Here is a 26014-nt window from a genome sequence, read left to right on the forward strand (position 1 = left end):
CCATGTTGCCGTCGCTCCGCCTGCGCTGCCTCCGCTCCTCCAGAACAATGGGACTGAAATTCCTCTCCTCCTGACCACACTTCCTCTTTCCACGCCTACCGAGGCTCCTGCTGCCACTCGGCTCTGCTGGTTCTCCACCAACCTCCACCCCTCTATTTTAGTCAGCCATCTCCCTTTCATGCCGGGCAACGAGACCTTTCTGTTTCTGCCTTTTCCTTTTTGCAACAACAACAACAACGGCCCTTATCCTTGGTGGCTGTGGGCCTGTTCTTTTCCTCCTTGGTTCTTCCTGCCGTTTCTCTCCTCCCTCTGCAACATGAACTCAGCAGGTTTCTTCACCAAACACACCCCTGAAGGAAACCACAAAGCCTCCAACTCTCCCCGACTCCCTGTGAAAAAGCAGCGCCTCCATTTCGCTCTCTGACTGCTGTGCTAAATACCGGAGGCAACTCCTCCTAGATGGATGGGCAGTGCTCAGGTTGGTGATTCTAGAAACAGCAGACTGGGTGCAACCTGAAGTGACAAGGCCTGAATGCTCAGCATGTTTTGGGGGGCCCCTAAGGGATTCCTTCTTTGCCAGCCACTCACTGAACTCGAACTCCTCAGGGATCATGCTGCAGCCTTTAGTGTGTGCTTTGAAAAACGGACACTACAAAGCCAGGCAAGGCCAAGCTGGTGCGCTGTGGCCCATTGGACCCAGACGGAGACTCCGTAAAGGTCAAACAAGGGCGCACAGATCCAGACAGGTCATGAAAAGGGATAAGTTGATCAAAGTGGGGCTATCAAGAACCATAATCAGGAAGCATCAGCCGGGACGAAAAGAGCAGAGCAGGACTCGAACCAAGAATGACAAATGCTGCAAATATTCTCAAGACTGCCATCTTGCGATAGCCATGTAGTCTTGCTCCGTGTCGCTGCAGGCCTCACCGCAGGCCTCAGCGCAGGCCTCACCGCAGGCCTCACCGCAGGCCTAGCCGCATTTCACAGCGCAGGCCTCACCGCATTCCACAGCGCAGGCCTCACCGCAGGCCTCACCGCAGGCCTCACCGCATTCCACAGTGCAGGCCTCACCGCAGGCCTCAGCGCAGGCCTCACCGTATTCCACAGTGCAGGCCTCACCGCAGGCCTCACCGCAGGCCTCACCGCAGGCCTCACCGCAGGCCTAGCCGCATTCCACAGCGCAGGCCTCACCGCAGGCCTCAGCGCAGGCCTCACCGCAGGCCTCACCGCAGGCCTCAGCGCATTCCACAGCGCAGGCCTCAGCGCAAGCACGGCAGCGTCGCAGTGCTTTCTCCTCTGGGCTTACGCTCCTTTATAGTTGGACGCGTGGACTCTCGTCCTCTGGTCATCCCCGTTGTGTCGGCCACCAACGCACTCCATTGTTCACTCGTGCAGGCAGATCGATTGCCCGTTGCTCACCTCCTTTCGCGCGTGTCACTGACAGAACGTGCGCACTCCTGACACCGTTTTGTTGTGTGCAGTTGGCCGCTGGCGTTGCAGGGGGTGACGGGGGGGGGGGGGGGGTTGCCTCGCTTGGAGCCCCGTGTGGCCATTATTGTTGCCTGCCTGTCCGGCTTTGCTTACTTACTGCAGTGGGTTTGATCTCCAGGCTTGTTGCCCCCACTCTCCTCTCACCAGCGAGGCCGATGGAATGAGGAATAATGATTAGCCATAATTAAATATAACGGAGGTTGCAGAGGAGCGTGAGCCGTTCATCGGCCACGGCCGCTGCTCGTGTAGGGGTGGGGAGTTGGGCTACAACAGAAACACCTCATCCATGCTCGGGACTACAATGAACGTGGACCAAGAGCAGGCGAGCCTTCAGAAATGTGATACAATACATGCAGTAATGTGATTACTTGTTAAACCATAATAATCTCATTTGTGCGATCTTTACATTTGTTTTGTTTTCATTTTTTCTTTCTTCAGGAGAGCGATCGCAGATGGAGACCTGGTTACCATGGTGATAGACACCCAGCCATTCAACATTGATTCGTGAAATCCAACCTATGCTCTCCCCACTACTTTCACTGCCCATACCCAAACTTTACAAAAGCAGATTTACTGTCCATGCATACCCCACTGAAAAATAGCTTTTTTAATTTGAAATTAGTAATGCTGCTCACCAACATAGACGTCGACTTGAGACCTAAGCGAGGGAGTGAGCAAGAGAAACGAGTGTACGACTCGTGCATACTTTAGGCAAAATACCACATTTCAAATAGATGGCAACCGGCATTTATTTTCCTGCTGCATATTATTTGTCCAGCAGATGACCTGGTAGAGCAGCTGGAGCGCCAGAGAGCAGGGAGAAATAGGCTGCGTTGATAGAGGATGTGTATCAGGTGCACCTGGGTGGCGGCCTCCACCTCAGCTGTGCCTGAGGGGAGCGGTGAGAGGAACAAATGTAATTGCAGGCAAACAGAGTCGAGGCTGAACACAGCCTAAAACCATGACAAAGCAAGCACGGACATTTAAAATGTAAGCCTTGTGGCATGCATGTTCTTCTCAGTGAAGGCACCACTGTTAACATATGCTAACAGATAAGCACAGAATAAATGCACGCTTCTCAGGTTCTTCAGGCTACTGCAAATGCATATTTTGGCAGGAAAAAACCCAATTGCACGGCAGTACATTGGGGATCCAAAAACGGAGCTTCATTTTTCGTTACCGGGTAGTCAGTCCAAACCAGCAGACAAATCCCAAGGGGCAGGCGAAGAGACGGAATCCGGTGAACAGGCAGGGTCGGTACACCGGAGGTCAGTCTGAAGCGCTGGAAGGTAGTGAACGTGCTAACAATCTGGGGGGGGGGGGGGGGCGTGTTGTCTGAACAGGGTATATATAGTGTCCGGGCTAATGACTGATGTGGTGCAGGTGAGGATGGGAACACAGGTGACGGGAATGAACTGATTGCAGGAGCACCGGGAGGGGAAGACAGGGAGAGCTAGTGGGGGAATGAAGCAGGCCCGCCTCAGGGTGTGACACAGACATGTCTCCTGGACTGTGTCCAGGTGCAGGGGGTCGTCGAACGACAACGACAACTGGTTCGGAGGGTTTTGTCGTATGCCAACTCAGTCATAAGTCGGCCCATGTTAGATTACCATAAGTATATTATGCAGCGTCATGATATGGAACATATCGGAGTAGAAAGAGAGAATTCCCTCTCGGTAGACATCGTGAGTGAGACCGCAGAAACTGTTGCACATCGTGATCCGCTATAGAATAGAATAGAATAGAATAGAATAGAATAGCACTTTCTTGTCATTCCACACGGTGATACAATGAAATTAAGCAGGTTCTGCACAATGCAAAAAACAGTAAAGGTGCAAAAGTACAATACAAAGGACAGATGAAGTGTGAAGTTATTGCGGTAAACAGTGTTTAGGATAATTATTGCATGTGCAGATAATTGTTTCAGTTGTTATTCAGTGTATGACATAAACAGATGAGAAAAAGACAATCAGAGATTGCAGACCCCGCCTCCAATAGACTATTCGATCTTGTGAGACAGTAAACAGGGCTTCCGGATCAGAGCAGCCAAACCTGCTCTAGCTTGCTGCTCCGGAACGTACTACAAGACACCTTCTGGACTCTTTTTCCCATCATGCCATTCGTGTCCCTCCCTCTTAAAGTGACAGTTTACAGCACAGGCACAATTACAGAAGGAAAAAAATAATTCTAGAATCTGGATCCAGATCCGGATCAATGCCATTCTCGGGGAGGACCGAGCCACGGACAGAACCTTACTTGTGTAAAAATTTCAAGTCGATTGGGTTACTAGTTTTTGAGGTATGCGCTCGGACAGACAAACAAACAAACAAACGGACCCAATTGCAATACCCTCGCCTCCCCTTCGGCGAGGGTAACAAGTCCATGTCTGGGCTGAGAAACATAGAAAAATATCTAGGAGTGTCCTTGAAGCAGAGAAAATTGATAGATGAATAGAATAATATGATAAATCTAATGGAACAAGAGACATGGATCTAGTAATGTCTTCAAAGGCATATTTACAGTACCTCCAGGAGGACAGAGAGGTGGCGTTTGTCAAAGAGCTGCGTCACTAGTGTTGGATGAGAGTACCTGCTATAAAAGGTGAAGCAGCTTTGTTGGGCGTTGCGGCAGACAACCTCACCATGGCTTCTCAAAGCATGACAGAAGAGGTAAGACATCCAGTTGGAGATCCTCAGTTTAAATTAGTTTCCTTACGGTCAAAGTGTCTTTAAAGTCGCAGACGCTCCAAAGTTTGTGTGTGATTCATTGTTGTATTTCTTCATGGATGAGGCTGTTGTTCTTATTTTTTTAACCCTTTATTGCCAAATGTATTATATTTGATACACATGGCCGTTCAGGATTTTGAGACTTCTACTTAAGTAGTTTGATTTCTTTCCCCCCCTGATAGATACAAGCCAACGCATGCATTTGCATTTTCCATGAAAAAAATTCAAGATTTAGTAAAAGTTACATAAAATAGAGCATTTATCTCATCTCATGTCATCTTCATCCGCTTATCCGGGGCCGGGTCGTGGGGGCAGCAGCCTAAGCAGGGAAGCCCAGACTTCCCTCTCCCCGGCCACTTCCTCTAGCTCTTCCGGGGGGATCCCGAGGCGTTCCCAGGCCAGCCGAGAGACATAGTCTCTCCAGCGTGTCCTGGGTCTTCCCCGTGGTCTCCTCCCGGTGGGACGTGCCCTGAACACCTCACCAGGGAGGCGTTCAGGAGGCATCCTGAATAGATGCCCGAGCCACCTCATCTGACTCCTCTCAACGCGGAGGAGCAGCGGCTCTACTCCGAGCTCCTCCCGGATGACTGAGCTTCTCACCCGATCTCTAAGGGAGAGCCCAGCCACCCTACGGAGGAAGCTCACTTCATATATAAAAAGATTATGACAAATTTGTCAGAAGGTTCCATTAAGACCTTACTTCATGGTGTGGGCTTTAAAAGGTTAAGCCATCAGTCTTTCTCCATCCCTCACCCTCGACCAGATTTAGTCATATTGCTTCCCAGCAAAGACATAAATCTTGAAAAAGTAGAATTTTTAATTAAAGTAGCTTTCATTTCCTCAAACAGCTGAGCGATGTCGGTTTTCACTCCTGGATGCTTTTCGGTCTGTTGGGGTTCTAATCAGTTCGGTCTTTGCTTTGGCTGTAGGATGCCCTCCGCACACTACATAAACTGAACCCCCCCAACACTCCTCTGTGGCTTGAAGAGCTAAAGAAGAGATACTGTCAGCAGACACTTGACAATACAATAAACTTCCTGGAGCGAATCGGACTCAAGGTGAGTCAGTTTATTTATTTATTCCTCCTTGAAGTTCTAATGACTGAGGTATTTTTGTTTTCTACAATCATGGTGTAATATATTTATCTGCGTGTGTGTGTGTGTGTGTGTCGAAGGTGGAGGATCTAGACGGTCTCAATATCATTCATGTGGCGGGAACTAAGGGGAAGGTGAGCTGACTAGAACACAAAATGCTTTTGTATGTTTTATTCTACAATTTAAAACCAGTTGTTTTTTGACCAGATAGTCTTTGTCAAACACAGATCTCTTGTGGGTCAAGTTGGGTTCTGTCTTTCCCTGCTAATCCTGTAAAGTGCCTTGAGATGACTTCCTGTTGTTATCTGGCGCTACATAAATAAAACTGAAAATTGAATCTCAAGAGTTTCACACAGTTGTACTCGCATATATCGACCTGAAGAGTCGATATATGCGAGTACAACCAAATTAAATGTATATATTTAATGTATTGCTGATGGAATAAAACGTTCTGATTATAGAAAACTACAAACGTCAACACAAAAACTTAGAGCTATTGTGCTCAGGTCTACAGGGATCAATGCTAATTAATGCTAAGGATGGAGGAAAGAGCTCTGGATTTGGTTGTTTAAGACTGATTAACATTTCATCTTAGAGAACGGTGCTCTCACCGCTGAACCAGGCCGACAGCACAACCCTCCCAACTCTACTGGTTGCACAAGACCATAAGACCTCCACCACATCATGCTTCTCCAGGGGGTTACCGTTTCAACCATCTAGTAGTTAAACTGATTTGTATTTTCCGTAGAACATCCTGAATAGTGATCGACCAATAATCGGCCAGGCAGATTATCGGCGCCTGTATTCAGCATTTTGACACATATCGGCATCTGACTTTTTTAAGCCGAAGGCCGATAAGAGAAGAAAGGAGAAAACGTTTTTATCACCGGTTCTGTTAATAATTTTTATGGACAGAATTTCTAGGCGCAGCCAGAGGCTGGAGAAGGTCCGGTTTGCGGACCACAGGATCTCATCTCTGCTTTTTGCAGACGATGTTGTCCTCTTGGCTTCATCGAGCCTTCTCCTGGGGCGGTTTGCCACTGAGTGTGAAGCGAATGGGACGAGGATCATCACCTACAAATCTGAAGCCAATATTCCCGACCAGAAAAAGATGGTCTGCCCTCTCCGGGTTGGCGGGGAATCTTTGCCTCATATGGAGGAGTTCAATTATCATGGTGAAGATTTCCCGGGCAATCTATGTTCCTACTCTCAACGATGGTCATGACCATCACCTCGCTTTAGGCTCCAACCTGTAGCCTACCCACCTCGGTTATAATCGCCTACATAACCGTATCCCATGGTTTATTTATTATACGTAATATACTTTACTATTGCAACAACACATCATCAGTAGGATAAAACTAGCTTAAACTAACAAAATATCAGGGAGAAACCAAAAACACGAAACGGCGCTTTATTAATCATACACTGGGTGATCAGTCCAAACCAGCAGATGGATCCGAGGGAGCAGGCAAGGAGAAGTTCCAAAAGGCAGGCAGAGTTCAGAAACCAGGCAAACCAGATCAACCAGGCAGACGAGTTAAATGGGGCAGGCTCACGGGCAGATTCCACAAAACGGGCAAGGTCGGTACACAGGCAGGCGGGTTCAAAAGGAGTGCTGGAAAGTAGGAGCATGTCACTAAACAATCTGGCAGAGTGCAGAGACTAAATACTAAGGTGCTGATGAGGAGATAAGTTGCCGGTGTCAAGCGTGGAGCAGGTGGCATATTTACCTCATCATCAACAGATGATGATGAGGTAAATACTGTTGTGCTAAAAAAACGAATTGCCCCTCAAGGCCACAGGGCTTTACAACATACCCACCCGGTTCCTCAGAGACGCAGCTGTCTCTATCGCTCCCGTAGTAACCCATCTGATAAATGTATCCATCAATCAGTGCCACGTCCCACAGGAATTCAAGATGGCGCGGGTTATCCCTCTGTATAAAAAAGGAAACAAATTAGAACCTGGCAACTACCGCCCTGTTTCCATCCTTTGCTCCATCTCAAAGGTCATGGAGAGAATAATCCAGGAGCAAATCAACCGCTACCTCGCCGAGCATAGCCTGCTGTTTGAATTCCAATCGGGCTTCAGAACATCCCACTCCACTGACACATGCCTCATATATCTGACCGACTACGTCAAGCGTGAAGTAGACTCGGGCAAATACTGCGGCATGGTCATGCTGGACCTCCAGAAGGCCTTTGACACCGTTAACCATTCAATCCTATTGAATAAACTAGGGGCGATTGGTTTTGATAGCACATCAGTAAACTGGATGAAATCGCACCTTGAGGGAAGAGAACAAATGGTGGACATAAACGGGACCTTGTCCTCGTCCCTCCCGGTGAGCTGTGGGGTTCCTCAAGGCAGCATTCTAGGGCCGTTACTGTTCCTCCTATACATTAATGACATGAATGCTGCCTGTAACTGCAAATTGTTCCTGTTTGCTGATGACTCAGCACTCCTGATTTCGGGAGAGGACAAAGTGCAGGTTGAGGAGGCTCTCAGCTCTGAGGTCACCAAAATCCGTACTTGGTTTACCGATAACAAACTGTCACTACATCTTGGTAAAACAGAATCTATTCTTTTTGGGTCAAGACACTCTCTAAGTGAGATAAATGTTGATGATTTCAAGGTCACAGTCGATAATACAGTAATCTCGAGCAAAGAAGAGATTACCTATTTGGGCTGTGTTCTTGACAAATACCTGTCTGGCGATAGTATGGCAACTAAGGTGATCAAAAAAGTAAATCAGAGAACAAGATTTTTGGGCAGAAAGTCTCCTTTTGTCAACAAAAGTTCTCTCCGGACGCTTCCTGGTGCCCTCGCTCAGCCCCTTTTTGACTATGCTAGCACCTCCTGGTATTCCAACATCAAAGTGTCCCTGAAAACCAGGCTCCAAACCTCCCAAAACAAACTGATTCGGCTACTCCTCAATCTGGGGCCCATGACCCACCTTCTTCCTGGACATTTTGCTAGCCTAAAATGGCTCAGGGTAGAAAACAGGGTTATACAACTCAAAATGGGATTGGCATTTAAAATAGTCAATGCAGCTCTGCCCTCAGTCCCCTCAATCCCTGCATACCTGATGAAACACTTTCAAAGATTTAGTGACACCCACAGCCACAACACTAGAGGGTGTTAATCATCATCAGCTAGATCTGGAAGAACAGGAGATATCGTGTTAGGAACATAGATATTTGGTCAGCACGTGGTCCACAGTCTGTAATGTATCCCCACATTCACTGTCTGCAAGACCCCACTTCTGCATTATTGCACCAATGCATCCAACTCCTGTCCGCAGCCAGTTGAGGGTATTTCACTCCTTGCGGGGAAGGTCCTGGCTGTTGGATTGTCAATGTAGCAGTGGAGCCTGGATGGTTCTGCTGCCTTCCACTGGTCCCTCCATCTGGCCTTCACCCAGGATTCCTTAGATATGTCAGTTGGTGTTGTGCGAAGCAGTTCCTGGGCCTGTGTGGCAAAAGGGCGACGGAACTTGAGGCGAGTATGATGTGGTGTCTCCATAACAACCTTGTGGGGGAGGTGGGATTTGCTCAGATGTGCCTTCCGAGCAAGAGCTAGTATGGCTGCATCTCGCCTCCAGCAAGGACCGGCAGTTGGTTGGTTGAAGTGGCACGTAGGCCTCCGGGGACAGTCCGTAGTGCGCTATTAAGAGCAGCGTCCAGCTTTTGGAGCGCTACGGCTCCAGACTGGGGCACAGTCCTCAGCAGCAGGCAGGACCAGGGCCTCGGTGGAGATACGCAGCATCTTTGTGGAGGCTCCCCATGTGGTTCCGGCTCAACGCTGTATCATTGCTGCACGGGCAGTGGTCTTTCCTGTCACACTGTCCAGATGTTATTTAATTTAACTCAAATATCTAACACCATCTATCCCAGGTGCCTTGGGATACCAGTCTTAAGATGTTTTATGGCTTGTTCGATTTCTTGCATTGTGAAGTTAACCCAGGGGTGGGCAAACATTTTTAGTTCGGGCCACAATGGGTTCTAAAATTTGACAGAGGGGCGGGGCCAGGAACAGATGGATGGAGTGTTTGTGTGAACTAATAAAAATGACATGTAAAAGCCATTTCATGAAAGAATTTGGCCTTTTACAGGTAGCATTACAGGGAAAAGGTCAAATGAATGAGGTTTATAATAAAATTTTAATTAATTATATTATTTGGACACGTTCGGCGGGCCGTATTGTAAAGCCTAATGGGCCATATATGGCCCCCGGGCCTTAGTTTGCTCATGTCTGAGTTAACCGATAGGTTGGCCTCACACCCTGGGGCCCTGTGCAGTTCATGGACTCTCGCTGATGTTGTTTGAGTGAAGTCCTTGTCTGCGTTTGGGAAGCAGCTGTTACTCAGCAGGAGCGACGCAATGGAGTTCGCAGTAATGGGGCACTGTGCCGGGGTTGTTGACATTCCAGTCAGCTTGTTCAGGGTTTGCCACCCCCTTCGACTGGAGTGTGTGAAGTCGATTGACTCCACTGTCTCAGTCCAACTGTGTTTCTCATTCAGTCTGCTGAAGAGATTTCCTGCTGCTCTCTCCCTGCCTTCGCTGGTTTGTGCTTCAGCGTGGGCGCAAAATAGTTGTCCACATTCGTCATCCCAACAGGGAACATAGGCTTTACGTTCACCGCGGGGGATGCTGTTCTTGGCGGTTGGTGGTTGGCTTGCAGTGTTGTGTAGGCTTGTGCTTGTTGCTGTTGAACTCCACGACTCCGCCCATATATGCTTTGTCAGTGTCATTCAGTTGGATGGTGAATTGGATTCAGGATGCTTGTATTCCAGGCTAAACCAAGTTCTGATCCAGAATATTTTTTGTGTCATTATTAGAAATGAAAAAAAAGATACAGCTTGATCACCCCCACCCTCTGCCCAGGTTTGAGGTTGGCATGGCAATTTGTATTCCTACTAGCAGTCAGACAAAATAAATATCCTTGTTCTCATTTCCAACCACTAATTGAATCCTGGACCTGCCTCTGTAAGGTGTAAGGTGTCTTTATTTGTACCCGAAGGTAGATTTGGTTTACAGCAGTTACACTCTGCTGCTGGTCGCAGCGTGCGCATGCAATGTGGTAATGTGGGTGAAGCATCTTGCCCAAGGACACAACGACAGTGTACACATACACATGTGCCCGGGGATCTAACTGCCAACCTCTCAATCATAGCACTACCCTCTCAACCACTGCGCCACCGTCGCCGCACGAGGATACCGCCTGTGTCTCCTAGGTTAAAATATAAGCAAACTAATGAGCAGCTTCTAAAAGTGAATTCAAATATCATGTACACTATCAACACAAAGGCAAACATTGATTGTTTCCAGATGTCACCTCTAAGTATTTGTCTTTATCTTACAGGGTTCTACATGTGCGTTCACAGAACAAATTTTGAGAAGCCATGGATTTCGAACAGGATTTTTCAGGTAGTACAGAAAATGTAATTATTCAAACCTGCCCTCTTTGATGTGGAAGGATGATATTGATTTTGTTGTGTAGAAACCAGAGGAAAAATGAATGGAAACAAAAGCAAATAACACAATATATCATTATCAACCCTGGAAAGAGGAAATCTAAAGAAATATTAAACTTTCAATTACTGTCAAGCAGTAATTGAAAAGCACCAAAATGAGCAAAAGACGAAGAATCAACTGGACTTGTTCAAGTGTGATTGAAGCCGTTTCACCTCTTATCCAAGAGGCTTTTTCTGTTCTAAATGACTGAAGACCGAAACCACCAAAGAAGACGCCTCTTGGATTAGAGGTGAAACGTCTTCAATCAAACTTGAAAAAGTCCAGTTAAATCTTTGTTTTTTGGCCTTCTGAATGACTGAGAACCTACCGACACTTAAAAGAGGCTCAACCCCATTTTCTGTGTTGTTTCCTTCATGCGCACAGTTCCCCGCATTTGGTCTCATTGAGGGAGAGGATCCGTATTAATGGACAGCCAATAGGAGAAGAGCTCTTCACTCAACACTTTTGGCAGATTTATAGACGCCTGGAGGAAACCAAGGTAGGTCATGCACAGGGACAAACATTTATACTAAGACAGGCATGAAGACATACTGTATATTTTAATTAGTGTTGACTCTCAATTACCAATACAGCCTCATAGGTAGCACAGGAGCAGGAGCTAACTTAGTGTGGTGGGGGAGCGGCTAACTGCGAGTGGCAGATCTAGACTGATATATTTCAGACAACGCCACCTTAGGACTTTCACCTATAGCTTAACAGACTTTATTTAATCAACATAAAATATTTATTAGCTAAAAATGTATTTCTACATTTCAGCCCTGCTTGCCAATGAGGCAAGCAGGGCAACACGCACAAAAATAATAATTAAGATAACATATTGTCAAAGATACACAAAGCCAGAGTTAGACGTTTTATAGGAGCCCGGGAGACTTAAGGCAGGACGCCTGAACCTGATAACTGGTTTATTCACAAACCAGTTTGTCATTGAGTACAACAGAAAAATAAATAATAAACAAGCCCAAGGGAGCATTGCCCATACATTGCCTATAACGTGTCTGCACTCCTCATGGATGGAGGATGAGTTCCCTGCGAAGCCCTGGTAGAAAACGTTCCTTCATCTGTCTCTATCTGGTCTCCTGTCTATATCTATAACTGAACTAAAAAAAAAAAAATGTGAAAAAAAACAAGAACAACGATGGCCCTCATGTGACAAATAAACACACATAAAGATAAAGACATGTAGTAAGATTCACTGTTGATTTTGGGATGTACATGAGTCTAATTTACCACTATGTCCTTGTCATTGCCCTCTGCAGGATGCCCATGGAGGGTTGATGCCATTACAGTTTGCTTTCCTCACTGTCTTGGCCTTCCAGGTGTTTCTTGAACAGAAGGTATGTTTGCATTTCTGTGCTGCTTTCCACAGACTCTCCTGCAGGTCTCCTGGATTGTTGTTGTTTACATGGATACATAGATTGAACGGCTGACATCACCATGGAAATGAAAGATGTAAATGACTTATTGTCTAATTCTTGTGGGATGTAAAGAGCTTGCTATTTGCACAGGTGGATGTCGTTGTATTGGAAGTGGGACTTGGTGGAGGATATGACTGTACCAACATTGTAAGGTAAGAAGCTGCCGTCTCAGTTGCCCCTGTCAGGCTGCAAATAGTGAATAATAGAATATTGTAGTTCTTTTTGCCATCCATATATGATAATGCTGACTTACAAATGAGCAAATCCATGTGCATTTTGACACAGTCAGCTTTATTTTGATACTTCAGATGCTGCATTTAGTGATTCTTCTGTTGGTGTAAAATTATTACAGCCCAAGAAATATGTTGCAGTACAAGAGGTTGTCGACTTATGACGCCAATCGGTTCCGAGGGCTTTGTCGTATGCCGACTCGGTCATAAGTCGCCCCATGTTAAATTAGCATAGTGCAGTATGCTGCGTCATGATACGGTAAATATCAGAGGAGATGGAGACACTTTCCTCTCAGTAGACATCGTGGATGAGACCGTATACTCGATTCACTCGCTCGCTTTCCAGCATGTCTTTAACACTCGGTCTACCAGAATTCTGCAACTACTAGAATGACTATATCGGTCATTTTGACTGCTTGGACATTATTTTTTATATAATCTGGATTATTGTTATCACGATATAAGAAACAATTGGTGGAATAGGTAAAAAAAACATCAGGATACTAAATGAAAACTATAATGATCGAGTGTTTTATTTATTTCATTGACTCAACATAACGTCTCTGCAATGACGCACGCCAACTCCAACTGCAACAGTTATCTCTGTGAAGAACAAAGCAAATGTATCCTGCTTTCAGAACAGGTTGTAGTCATCATTAGACCTTTAATAATGATAATTATTATTATAAACATTCAAAACAGGTTGTAGTCATCATTAGACCTTTAATAATGATAATTATTATTATAAACATTCAAAACAGGTTGTAGTCATCATTTGACCTTTAACAATGATAATTATTATTATAAACATTCAAAACAGGTTGTAGTCATCATTAGACCTTTAACAATGATAATTATTATTATAAACATTCAAAACCGGTTTGTGTCATCATTTGACCTTTAACAATGATAATTATTATTATAAACATTCAAAACCGGTTTGTGTCATCATTTGACCTTTAACAATGCTAATTATTAACTATTATGAACATTCCAAAATGCTGTGAGGAGGTGGCCAGCCAACTGAAGACTCTGCTGTTGCGATGCCAACTTGATCTGGTTTCTCATTACAACACTGGACTTCATAATATTCTTAATTCTCTTGCTCCGTTAAAAACCAGATCCGTTTCTCTCACTATTTCCGCCCCTTGGTTCACCTCCGAGCTACGTCTGATGAAAGCCAAAGGTCGACAACTTGAACGACTTTATAGGAAAACTGGTCTCACTATTCACAAAGAAATGTACAATAACCACATATTATCTTACCAGGACTCTATTGCCAGTACCAAAACCCACTACTACACCAGTATAATCATTGCAAATGATGGAAACTCCAAGTCACTATTCTCTTTGCTTAACAATATCACCAAACCCCAGGACTCTCTCCCTGCTCATTTATACACAACCTCCTTCTGCAATTCCATTATGTCCTTTTTCAGTTCTAAAATCAAGAATATCCACCAGCACCTTGGTTCAAACCCTCACCTCAGCATTTCAGCCGATTTTCACCCATCCACTCTCTCATTCTCCTCCTTCCAGCTCCCAACTCTCTCTGAAATCACGGAAATTATCAAGAAATCTAAGCCATCCACCTGTCAACTTGACCCCCTCCCGACACAATTTGTTAAAGTCTGCCTCCCATCCCTGGTCCCCCTTATCTCTGCCATTATCCACTCCTCTCTCACTACTGGAACAGTCCCTACCTCCTTCAAAACCGCTGCTATCACTCCAATTCTGAAAAAAGCTGGCGCTGACCCTTCTAACCTCATTAACTTCCGTCCTATCTCCAATTTATCGTTCATTTCTAAAATACTTGAAAAAACAGTTGCTTCTCAACTGCATTCTCACCTCGCCAACAATAACCTGTATGAACAGTTCCAGTCCGGGTTTCGCCCACTCCACAGCACTGAGACAGCCCTTCTCAAAATCATTAACGACCTCCTTGTAGCAGCTGATTCTGGACTCCTCACCATCCTCATCCTCCTCGATCTCAGTGCAGCCTTCGACACAATCTGTCACACCACCCTCCTCAACAGACTGTCTTCGATTGGCATTGCTAACACTCCGCTACAATGGTTCACATCTTACCTCTCCGACCGCACTCAGTTTGTTCAACTGAAGTCATTTAAATCAACTCCTTCCTCCGTCACTACTGGTGTGCCCCAGGGCTCTGTCCTGGGACCCCTTCTCTTTATCACCCATCTCCTTCCCCTGGGCAATATATTTCGCAAATTCAATATTCATTTCCACTGTTACGTCGATGACTCCCAACTCTACCTTACCACTAACCCATCATCCACTCTCCCGCCCACCTCCCTTACCGATTGCATCTCTAAAATTATAAACTGGTTCACTATAAATTTCCTTAAATTAAACAGTAATAAAACCGAGGTTCTCCTCATCCAAATCCACTCTATCCAAATCCGACAGCTTCTCCCTAACAATTGATAATGCCTCCGTCTCACCCCTCCCTCAGGTTAAGAGTTTGGGTGTCATCCTTGACAGCACATTATCCTTCCAATTGCACATCAATAACATCACCCAGACTGCCTATTTCCATCTTCGAAACATCAATCGTCTGCGCCCCTCCCTCGCCCCCCACACTACTGCCATCCTTGTCCATAGTCTTGTCACTTCCTGTCTGGATTATTGCAATTCTGTCCTCTCTGGTCTCCCTCAAAAATCCCTCCATAAACTTCAACTAGTCCAGAATTCAGCTGCTCGTATCATTACCGGAACCCCTTTCAGCCATCACATCACTCCTGTCCTCCAACAACTTCACTGGCTTCCTGTTCAGTTCAAAATCCTTCTGTTAGCCTTCAAGACCATCTGATGCCAACTGTCAATTTTTATTTGTTATTTTTATTTTATTTTTTTATTACCGTATCACTTTCTTAATTTATTTCCATTAAATTTATTTTGGTTTTACCAATTTTTATTCTGTTAAATTCTTATTCTATATGTTATTTTTGGTATGTACCGTATTTTTTGGATTATACGTCACTCCGGATTGTAGGTCGCACCAGCCAAAAAATGCATAATTAAGAAGAAAAAAACATATATAGGTCGCACTGGAGGATAAGTCGCATTTTTGGGGAAAATTTATTTGATAAAATCCAACACCAAACAACATATAGCACAAAGAACATGCTAACACGTTTACCAAAATATCAGGTTTTACTCCGAATCACGAAATCCAAGGAAATCTTCATCCTCGGTGTCACTTTTGAACAACTCCCCCAACTCGGCAGGTAGACAAGACGCCGCTTCCTCTTCTACGTCGCTTACATCAGACTCGTCGTCAGTTGTAGTTCCAATTATTCCAGCCTTTCTGAATCCCGACAGGATGGTTGCGGTTGTCACTGAAGCCCATGCTTTGTCGATCCATTCAATGACTTCCAGGAAAGTTGCATGGCGCATTCTCCCAGTTGCCGTGAAGCTGTGCTCTCCATCCGTCATCCACTGCTCCCACAGGTTACGCAAAACTGACTTAAAGCTCCTATTCACGGAGATATCAAGTGGCTGGAGTATTTTGGTTAAGCCTCCAGGGATGATGGTAGGTATGGAGTTGAGAACTTTTAATTTATTTTTTAACTGTGGTGTGATGTGCGCTCTCATGCTATCCATCACAAGCAGAGCTTTGCGTGCTCTAAAGAAGCCATCCGGTCGCTTATTGTAGCACTTTGTAAGCCACAAGTTCATCATTTCTTGATCAATCCACCCTTTCGCGTTCACGGCGACTTCAACTGAGGAGGATTGGATTTTTGGCATGGTTTTTCGTTTGAAAATGACCATCGGTGGCAGTTTTGATCCGTCTCCACAACATGCCAGCACCACTGTGAAGTGTGATCTCTCATGACCAGTTGTAACGATATTCACACTTTTTTGCCCTTTCTCTGCAACACTTCGGCCCATGGGGATGTCAAAAGTGAGGGGTACCTCGTCCATGTTAATAATATGATCCGGTGTCACGTTGTGATCACTTACATGCTTTTCAATGAACGCGCGGAAACTGTCAACCTTGGCTTGGAAGTCCGCTGGCAGTTTTTGGGACAGTGTCGTCCTTGCTCTGATAGAGAGGCGTTTGCGTGACATGAAGCGGTAACACCAAGAAGGTCCTCCCGTAAAGCCGTTTATATTCACCTCCCTGGCAACCACCTGGGCGTGGAGACGCAACTGCACCGTTGACAAACCTCTCCCAGCAGCACGTTGTTCAAGCACCCATGCGTGAACTCGTTCCTCCAACTGCGGCCACCTAGCTTGTCGCCCGCGATTAGCTTTCTTTGTTTTCTTCATTTCAGTAAGCGTAGCCTCCGCTTTTCGCCAGTCCCTTACAAGTTTTTCGCTCACTCCAAACTTTCTTTCTGCTGCTCGATTGCCGTTTTCGGCTCCATATTTCACTATCTGAAGCTTGTAAGCCGCGGAATATGACTTTCTTTTCGGCGCCATTTTCATTCAGCCCTTCTAATTTGTGTTTTTAGATAACAGGTGTGACAGATAACTCTGAACCTCCAGAAACCGCGACAGATTCTGACGGGTCACAGAGTTCCCTGTAACACCTGTTATAGAAATGTGTAGGCTACTGTCTCTGCGCTCACAGATTTTGTGAAAAAAAGCATATATAAGTCGCTCCGATTTATAAGTCGCACCCCCGACCAAACTATGAAAAAAACCGCGACTTATAATCCGGAAAATACGGTATTTGTACGGTGTCCTTGAGTGCCGAGAAAGGCGCCTTTAAATAAAATGTATTATTATTATTATTGTTTTGCTTATGGCTCACAATCACTCACAGTGAACACAGGTGAGTAAGGTAGTAATAAAACAATGTTATAATAATATATTCACACATTTAGGAAAAGTCAGGATCCCATTGGTACATAGTTGTTGTTTTTTTAACCAAGTTATAACGTTGCAAATTTTGAAAGCAGTCAAAATGACTGCCTTGGTAGTTCTAGTGTTAAAACTCCTCGCAAACAGACAAAAAGATGAGAGACGAGTGCGGTCATAAAGTTGAGCAGTCGCAAGCACATTCTCACCTACAGACATTCTAACATCAGAATCAGACGGTGTTTATTGCCAATGAGGGTTCACAGACTAGGAATGTTTCTCTGTGAAGTCGTGCTACATGTAACAGTAATGACTGAGATACAAAAACATACAAGTACAGAACACTTCACAAAACAGCAGCAGCAGGAGTGGATACACAGACGTGTACTAGCAGCATTAAAACTAGTATAATCAGGCAGTGCAAATAGAACAGTGCCAGTTATCGGTTGTGAAATGTTCAAGAGTCCGAGACAGAAATAATTATTGTTCATGAGTCTTACAGCCGAGGGGAAGAAGCTGTTCTTGTGGCGGGAGGTTCTGGTCCGGATGGACCGTAGCCTCCTGCCTGAGGGGAGAGGGTCAAAGAATCCGTGTCCAGGGTGAGAAGGGTCGGCTGTGATCCGACTCCTGGAGGCATGCAGGTCCTGGAGGGATGGCAGCTTGCAGCCGATCACCTTCTCCGCAGCACGTACCATGCAGGTTACAATGTACAACGTAACATGGTACAACGTAACATGCATGCATACTCCTTCTGTGTCAATAGAAAGCCGTGGGTGTGTGGCATCTCCTCTCTTGGCTTAGACCACATTTATGTTCTTGGGGACACCGTTGAAAGCATCGCTTGGCATAAAGGGAGCATCTTCAAGGTGAGTCTGCTGTACAATCCCACATGCAGTCTATGTGTCTACGTGTCCCTGGACAAGACAGTGATTCCCAGATTCCTCCCAATTACTGTGTGAACCGCTCCTGATGAGCAGGTGATGCTGGCTTGTATGGTACTCTCTACCACCACTGTATAAATCAGAATGCTGACTAACGATGAAAAACACTTACACACAGTTGGTCAGAATAGAATGGTCTTATATAAGTCACATGACATTCAAAGTCTCTTCCCTTAATCCTAAACTATTCCATTCCCTCTTCTCTCGCTGCTGATGCACCTTCATTCCTCCTCTTCTTCGTCTCTGTGTTCGACCCACAGTAATCCGATTTTCAGCAGCATCCTGTGGGTGAACAACGCTGATGGTGGTGCTGATTCACACCATTCACATTGTGATTGGGATCATTATAAAAATGTTCCAGATTGTTCCTGGACTCTTTATACACCAACCTTGAAAAGTAAAAGTAAATTGGAGTTGATGTGCATTTTTAACTGATTTTTGAAAATGGTGTTTTCAATGTTAAAATTAAATATTTTTACTGACTCCAGTCTGGATCCGATCCAGATGAAATTCGGTGGTGAGATAGAAACCCACCCTCATGATTGTGTCAAACGGCATAAACATTGGTCTATAATCAACCGATATTGAGGAAAGAATTTCAGCTCCATTGATTGCAATGTTACTGAAATTTTCAAAGTGATCCAGAATCTCTTCTGGATCATCACCAAAATGCAGAGGTTGTCAGTAACGATGTAAATTCACTGAAGTACTGTATTTAAGTATTTTATTGGAGGATCTGTTCTTTACTTGAGTAGATTGTTTTCTGAGTACTTTTTTTACTTTTACTCTGTTACATTTATTTATTTACGTTTATTTATTACTGAGCCACTATTGTTTTCTATTTTAGCTGGTATTAAGCAATGAATAAGTGCCTTTGACTTCTCAATTATATTACCTTGTGATGGTGATGCCATTTAGTGGTGAATTGTTTTATTTACAATTGTTAAAAACTTTTCACTGGTTTTACTGGTCTCTTAACCATATTTTGCGTTTTGTTGAACAAGGTTGGGAAAAGTCTGATTGTACGCCTGCCCGTAATGAGCAAGATCGACATAAAAAAAAATTCAGCTTACTTACATCCTTTCTTTTCTTAATCTTTCTTCATTTATTGTGATGGCTTACGAGAGTATGGACAAAAGGAAATGTTTAAACGAAACTTTACTGGAATTAAATAAGATGACAAAATACAAAACTAAGGAAAACCGGACGGGCAGGCGTGACAAACTACCTAAAGAAAAAACACTGCCTAGAGAACTGAACAGCACTATAGTAAATGAAGCGACCGGCTGGAGTCCAATAATCAAGAAACATAAATACACAGCATAGAACTGACAATGTTCAACGAGAAAAGAGTACGGCAACACGCTCTGAAAACAAACCAGTAGAGAATACAACAACGCCTGGAGCCAAACGGGAGATCACAGATGGCCAAGGAACAGGTCTGCATGCGTGTTGGAGAGTTAATCATCTGTCAGGGAACAGAGGGTAGAATCGGGTTTTAATGGGTGGCTGTTAATGACTGGTAAGGTTTCAGACTCGACTCATTGGAATCCTGCTGGTTCGATTTCAGTCGCACCTGAATGCCATGAGAGAAAAGAGAATGTGAAACACACAGAAATACAAATGAGCAAACTGCAGGTTCATAACATTTATGTATTGGCAACGTTTACTTCTGTAGGAGTAGTATTTCCCTAGTAATATCTGTACTTTTACTCATGTAATAAAATTAAGTGCTTCAACCACCACTGCCAAAATGTAATCATCTGTTCCTGGTAAGATTCCCAACATTTCCTGACAATTTAATCAAGATTCATCCAGAACATTTTGAATTATCTTGCTAACAGACAGAGAAACAAACAAACAGACAAACCAATGCAGATGAAAACATAAACTCCTTGGTGGCGGTAACTAAAAAAGTGCTCAGGGAGCGCAAACATCCGCCGAGCAGCTCATCCCCTCCTAATAGGATTTGCACCGTCCACATGGTGATCTGGGTCATCATCAAAAGGTTCTAAGTTGTTCTTGGTATCTTTAGACACTAACCATGAAAAGTCAAAGTGTGTATTTTTTACTGATTTTTTAATTCATAAATAGGGTTTTCAATGTAAAAATGTAATATTTCTAGAGATGTCAAATTATTGCATTAATTTCAATTAATTGAATAATTAATATATTTAGCCCATTATGTTTTTTAATCGCGTTAATCTAACTTTTAATCTCTAACTTGACTGTTTCTGTATTGCCTTTTAGAAAATCAATTTTTTTCATGCTTTGGGCTTTTCTTTTCTTTTCTAATTATTTGGAGATTGACAACAGAACAAAGCAATATTCCCCCCTGGTGGTCAAAACTAAATGTTGCAGGATTCCTTTTGAAAAAGCCTAATATAAATCAATGGGAAAATCCGGATTTTTTGTTTTTGATCCAGGCTGGTATCCGGATCATTCTCAAAATGTCTTTAATTTTTTTTATGGGCTGTTATCGCGGACAGACACAGAGACCGGTGGGAAACACAAGAGGGAAACTAGCGATGGTCCGTTTAAAGCTGAGACTCCGGCACATGTGTCAGAAAAAACAACACAATGATTGATTTGGGCAGAGTCATGTGAATGATGACGTCCAAAGCTTTGTTGGTACGCCACTAATCGGTACCTGACCCAATGCTTTATAAGGAAGTCCACAAACATCAAGAAGACACATACTTAATAAAGGGAGACCACACCATGGCACATGTTTAAACATGGGAAGTTTCAAATTATTTATTAATCAAATACATATAATTATCTTTTAACCCCGAAAAAATAATTGTTCAAAGCGTCACAGCAATATGTCATGAGACAAAACTGTCACATGATATTAAACAGAACCTGAGAGAGACCATAATGAAGCAGTTCCTTTGAACGTGTAGCTTCATCATGCTATTCATACAGGTGACCGCCAGGTGCCACCAGAGAGGCCTGTGTTGAAAAGCTTTGAGTCCTGAACCCTCGTCAATGTTTCAGAAAACTTCATTTGGCCATCACTAGGGGGAAACACAATCTGGTAGGACACAAACAACTGAGCTGAGTTTGCAGTCTGGGGGTTGTCTGAGGAGATGAGGGTCAGGTGCGGGTCAGGTGTGGGTCAGGTGCGGGTCAGGTGCGGGTCAGGTGCGGGTCAGGTGCCCTTAATATCTGTTTGTTTTTAGGAGTTTTTGATGTTGTAATAACACATTTATTCACTGTGTAACGGCTGCTCCTCGGTGATCCAGACAGCAACCGCTCGTTTGACGAATCCGGGTCAGACTCACTACATCTGAATCCGAACCCAAACCCGGACCGACTCTCGCCGCTCGGCCCGGGTTGGTCAACGGTGTCAGTCCACTTCGGTAGCGCTCGGCTGCCCAGCTCCGTGATTTCACCATCATCATCATCATCATCGTCGTTTTGAATAACCGAAACAGTTGCTTTGTTCTTCGTACCGTGACCGCTGCTTTTTTATTCAGCCGGGGGTTCCTGCCTTCACGCTCAAACAGTCAGAAGGTGCGATGGCTGTTCTTAAAGACCGGGCCATAGAAATAGGAGTGAGTAGCCATTCATGCTCATTTAAGATTTAAGTTTTGTAGAAATCCCTCTTTGACCTGCTCACTTTGATGTCCTCAACTCTAACCTCTTGTTGCAGTGTCCTCTCTGGGTGTGTCCAGACCTGGAGGACTACCAAGTAGACGGTGACCCATTGGAACTGGGCCTGGCAGGGGAACACCAACGCTTCAACGCCTCTTTGGCTCTTCAGCTGAGCCATACTTGGCTGCTAAAAATGAAATCTCTCAAGGGTGGGACGGAAAGGCCTGAGAGCATTTTTAATTATACACAATAATAAGTATTATGTCTGTTTCTATAGATGTCTAAATAAAGCTGGACAGAATGTGTAAAAGGCCTTCACTTTAGTGGACAGTGTCGTTATGTATTCAATGTTCTTCTGTCCTCCTTGGACAGATGGACGCTGTACCTCCACCAGTGTTGAGAATGGGCGTTTACTCAAGGGGCCTGCCTTCAAACTCAGCCCGGTCATGGTGAAAGGTGAGTCCTGTCCATCGATATTTACTCATATACATTGGTTCTATTGCAGTGAGGCACATGCTTGAACTCTGAAGTCTCACAAATGAGTCGTTTCCTGGATTCAGTGTGTGTGTGTGTGTGTGTGTGTGTGCGTGGTCTCAGGGCTGGCAGACGTAGAGTGGACTGGAAGGGCCCAGATTCTGAAGCACGGAGCAGTCACTTACTTCTTGGATGGTGCCCACAACATGCTCAGCATTCAGGTGTGCGTAGACTGGTTCAAAGCGGTGTCAGCCCAGCATGAATCGGGTGCAAGGTGAGCACGTGTCCCTCACAGCAGGCGCTGTGAGCTATTGGACCCGCATTCATTTGCATTACTCTACATCAGGGGTCCCCAAACTTTTTCCTGCGAGGGTCACATAACGTTTCCCCTCTCTGATGGGGGGGGCCCGGGATCAGTTTGTACAGGAAAAGTGTGACGATGACATTTATTGTTTTCCAGACAGCCACCAAATAACCCTTTCTTCACAGAAAAAGGAAGTCAGGAAATAAATCATGTTAATATTCGTCGCAAAAAAAAAATGGAACATTAACTTTCTGGTCGTATGTGATCATCATTAAAATTGTCAGAAACAAAAGGAAGAATGTTTTCCTTCAGAATATTAATATATTCTCCACTATCAATATTAATAATAATAATAATAATACATTTTATTTATATAGCGCTTTTCTAAAAACTCAAAGTCGCTTTATTATTTATAATTTACAATTTATTAATATTATTTTTAGGAAACAAAAGATCAAATTAATGACCCCTCTTAAATGCATCCCATACCATTATTGATCCCCCACCGGCTACTCATGTTGTATGGAAAGGAAAATATAATTTAAAAAATCTATATATATTTTTTTGGTCTGGTATTGTTCAGGGGGCCGGGCCAAATGTGGAGGCGGGCCGTAGTTTGGGGACCACTGCTCTACATGATGTAATTGTTCCCACCATTAGGATGAGTCTCAGTTACATAGTCAGTTTTAAAGCATTCACACTGACAGATGAAGTGTTTAGCATTGTATAAAAGGTTGTTGATATTCTTACATTTTAATAGTGAACATCCGCCCACTGAACATTTGCTTATGTTTGTGTTTGTGTTGTAGCGGAGGTGTGGTCAAAGTTTTGATGCTCTATACTACAGAAGAAAGAGATGCAGCAGCGCTGATGAAGCCGCTGGTGGTGAGTACAGCTGTCTCCAGTAGTGTCTTCAATGATAACCCTTGTAGTGGCTTCTCAATTGATGCCCCCCTTTTGTCCTATGGGGTAAAAAGAAATAACCCCGCCGGGTTTGACTGTTATGAGTATAATTGATCACCATGTTCTGTGTTTCAGCATTTCCGTCAGCTTTATTTGTCCTCATTAACTGACAGCATTCATTCCCTAAACGCGTAACTCTTCAGAACTTGGTTTTCGTATTTAAAGCAGTCTGAATGTGCCCTCGGTTGCCTCTGAGGCAGGAAGTCATGGTGTGATCTTTGTAGATGTACTAATATACTCATTATGTATTTTTTCCTGTTTGAATTTGCCTTGGACAGCACGTGCGTTCAAAACCGGATAAATTGTGCTAAATAGTTATAACAAGCATATTTATGTTTTTATTTGACCTTTTTATTTTTTACTTGTGTGTCTTTCAGCAATGTGATTTTGACTTTGCTGTGTTCTGCCCGAACCTCGTCGAATCCTGCCATGCAGGTAAGATCAGCTGACATTTAATTCATCTCTACATGAGATCAGGGGAGGTTCTAGCATCAGGCATGGGGGGGGGGGGGCTAAATAAATTAAGACCTTTTTGACTTCTCTTCTCCAGGTAAATTGGTTCTGCTCTATGTTGCTGGCAGATCATTGTGGATAAATTAGCATATCGTGTTCTAATGATAGCCCTTGCCGTATAAAATACATAGCAACAATGAAATAAAAAATATACTTTGAATGGCTCTAAATGTCCTTCTCCCCTTGTTGCACTGACAACTGTTGTATCTGAGGCTAAGAGGATCCCGGCATGCAGAGACCAGGCAAAGGAAAATGATCCAGTGATCTTTAATAATGATAATAACAAAAATAAACTTCCGGGCTCCTGCTCCTGCAGTCGACCGGTCGGCTTGTGGTGCAGCATTTGTTTGTATTTAACCATTTTAATCTGTTTTTTAATCGCTGTTCCTATTTATTTGTGTTGTAGTCTTGTTCTCCTGCCCTAGGGCATTGTCTGTATGTGTTTGTCATTGTTTTTACTTTGCAGTATACTTTGTTAATTTGTAGGACATTTTTGCAGAAAAAGTATTTTTCATTTTTCATTGATGTTTTAAAATCCTTTAAATAAGAAAAAATAAGCACATTTTCCCAATTTGTCCCTGTTTCTATTTATATCTGATATTGTATTTTTTTTACCATGTACCAAATACCAATTTAAATATATATAAACAATTTTAGATAAAACTATCAATTAAACCATTGTTTTATTATTTCACATCTCTCAGACCAGGAGACCTTCGATGAAAAAATATCTCGCAGCTTGGACAATGAGAAGAGCTGGCGTCGCTACACTGGCCTGGAGGAGAACCTGTCCCCAGGTGCTGAAAAGAGAAGAGACGCCCTCGTCTTCCCCTCCATCCTCAGTGCCCTCCAGTGGATCGCTCAGGGCAGGGATTCAGTGGTGGCAGACCCGGCGTTCCCTGTCTCTCCAGCTGAGCCCAGCATCACGGCTAAAGCTGCTCCTCTCCGTGATGCAGCAGAGATCCATGTCTTAGTCACTGGAAGCTTACATCTGGTGGGAGGTGTACTGAAGGTCTTCCAGCTTCCACCAAAAAAATGGAATATTTGAAAATGAAATGAGTCAATCGAGATATTTTCTGAAAAAGGGAAGGGTGGTCTGCTTCCAGACGTGTGTGCGCGTCCTTTCTGTCTAGATGAGAGAGCTCGGATACGAGCATCCTCGATTGCCTAAATTTACCTGAATGCGATTAATGACATCCAGGTATTGTCTGTCTTCACGAATGATGGGGTGGTGGTTGTTGCATTATATTATTTATCCAAATCTGCAAAGTAATAACATTAAAAGTAGCTCATTGACGATCATCCTGCCTACACTGTCCGGCGGCTGCTGGACGTTCGAGGGCGTGGCCGGGGGGTACCGGTATCCTGTGGCTTGGGAGGGTTACGGCCCGGAGGAGCATTCATGGATCCCTCGCTCCTTAATATTGGACCCTGATCTCCTAAGGGGCTTCTACCGAGACTTCCCGGACACGCCTGGTATGGAGACGTCCATTGAGGGGGGAAAGGGGTGCTGTCAGGGTTTGGTATTGTGGTTAGTTTATTTTTGATTACTTATGCATATCACACTTCATATTAATTCATCTGTCAGCGGGCGGATCAGCAGAGCAGAGCAGACACACCTGTGGCCCATCTTCTCATCTTCAAACCGGCTGGTTTATTGCTATTGCCCCCAGCGCCTGCCCTGTATTCTAATTATTGGGTTTGCTCTGCGATCCCGGTCCGTTCCCTGCCGACCAGAGGTTGTATTTTGTATTTCTCTTAAGGCAGTGTGTTTTTTCCAGCCCGTTGCACCTGGCTTCTTATTTTGGCTGTGAGTTTTGGTTTTCTTGTATGGACATTCCTGCTTGTAGTTCTTTTTATTCTTCTGGCTGTGCGTTCCAGCCCGTCTCTCTT

The 26014-nt window shown here is 44.3% G+C and overlaps 1 protein-coding gene across 1 annotated transcript; it reads left to right on the forward strand.

The window, feature by feature from the left end:
* The first annotated feature begins 4133 nt into the window (after nucleotides 1-4133).
* On the forward strand, nucleotides 4134-25169 carry LOC137904607 (folylpolyglutamate synthase, mitochondrial-like). Its single transcript, XM_068748803.1, has 15 exons — nucleotides 4134-4160; nucleotides 5147-5275; nucleotides 5392-5445; nucleotides 10679-10743; nucleotides 11215-11329; nucleotides 12108-12185; nucleotides 12357-12418; nucleotides 18090-18192; nucleotides 21750-21827; nucleotides 21926-22076; nucleotides 22240-22323; nucleotides 22465-22615; nucleotides 23455-23530; nucleotides 23986-24043; nucleotides 24826-25169. The coding sequence occupies exons 1-15, from the start codon at nucleotides 4134-4136 to the stop codon at nucleotides 25167-25169; spliced, it is 1575 nt and encodes a 524-aa protein (XP_068604904.1).
* The last annotated feature ends 845 nt before the right edge of the window (nucleotides 25170-26014 follow it).

Source organism: Brachionichthys hirsutus, chromosome 15 (assembly GCF_040956055.1).
Source record: "Brachionichthys hirsutus isolate HB-005 chromosome 15, CSIRO-AGI_Bhir_v1, whole genome shotgun sequence".
Taxonomy (NCBI): Eukaryota; Metazoa; Chordata; class Actinopteri; order Lophiiformes; family Brachionichthyidae; genus Brachionichthys; species Brachionichthys hirsutus.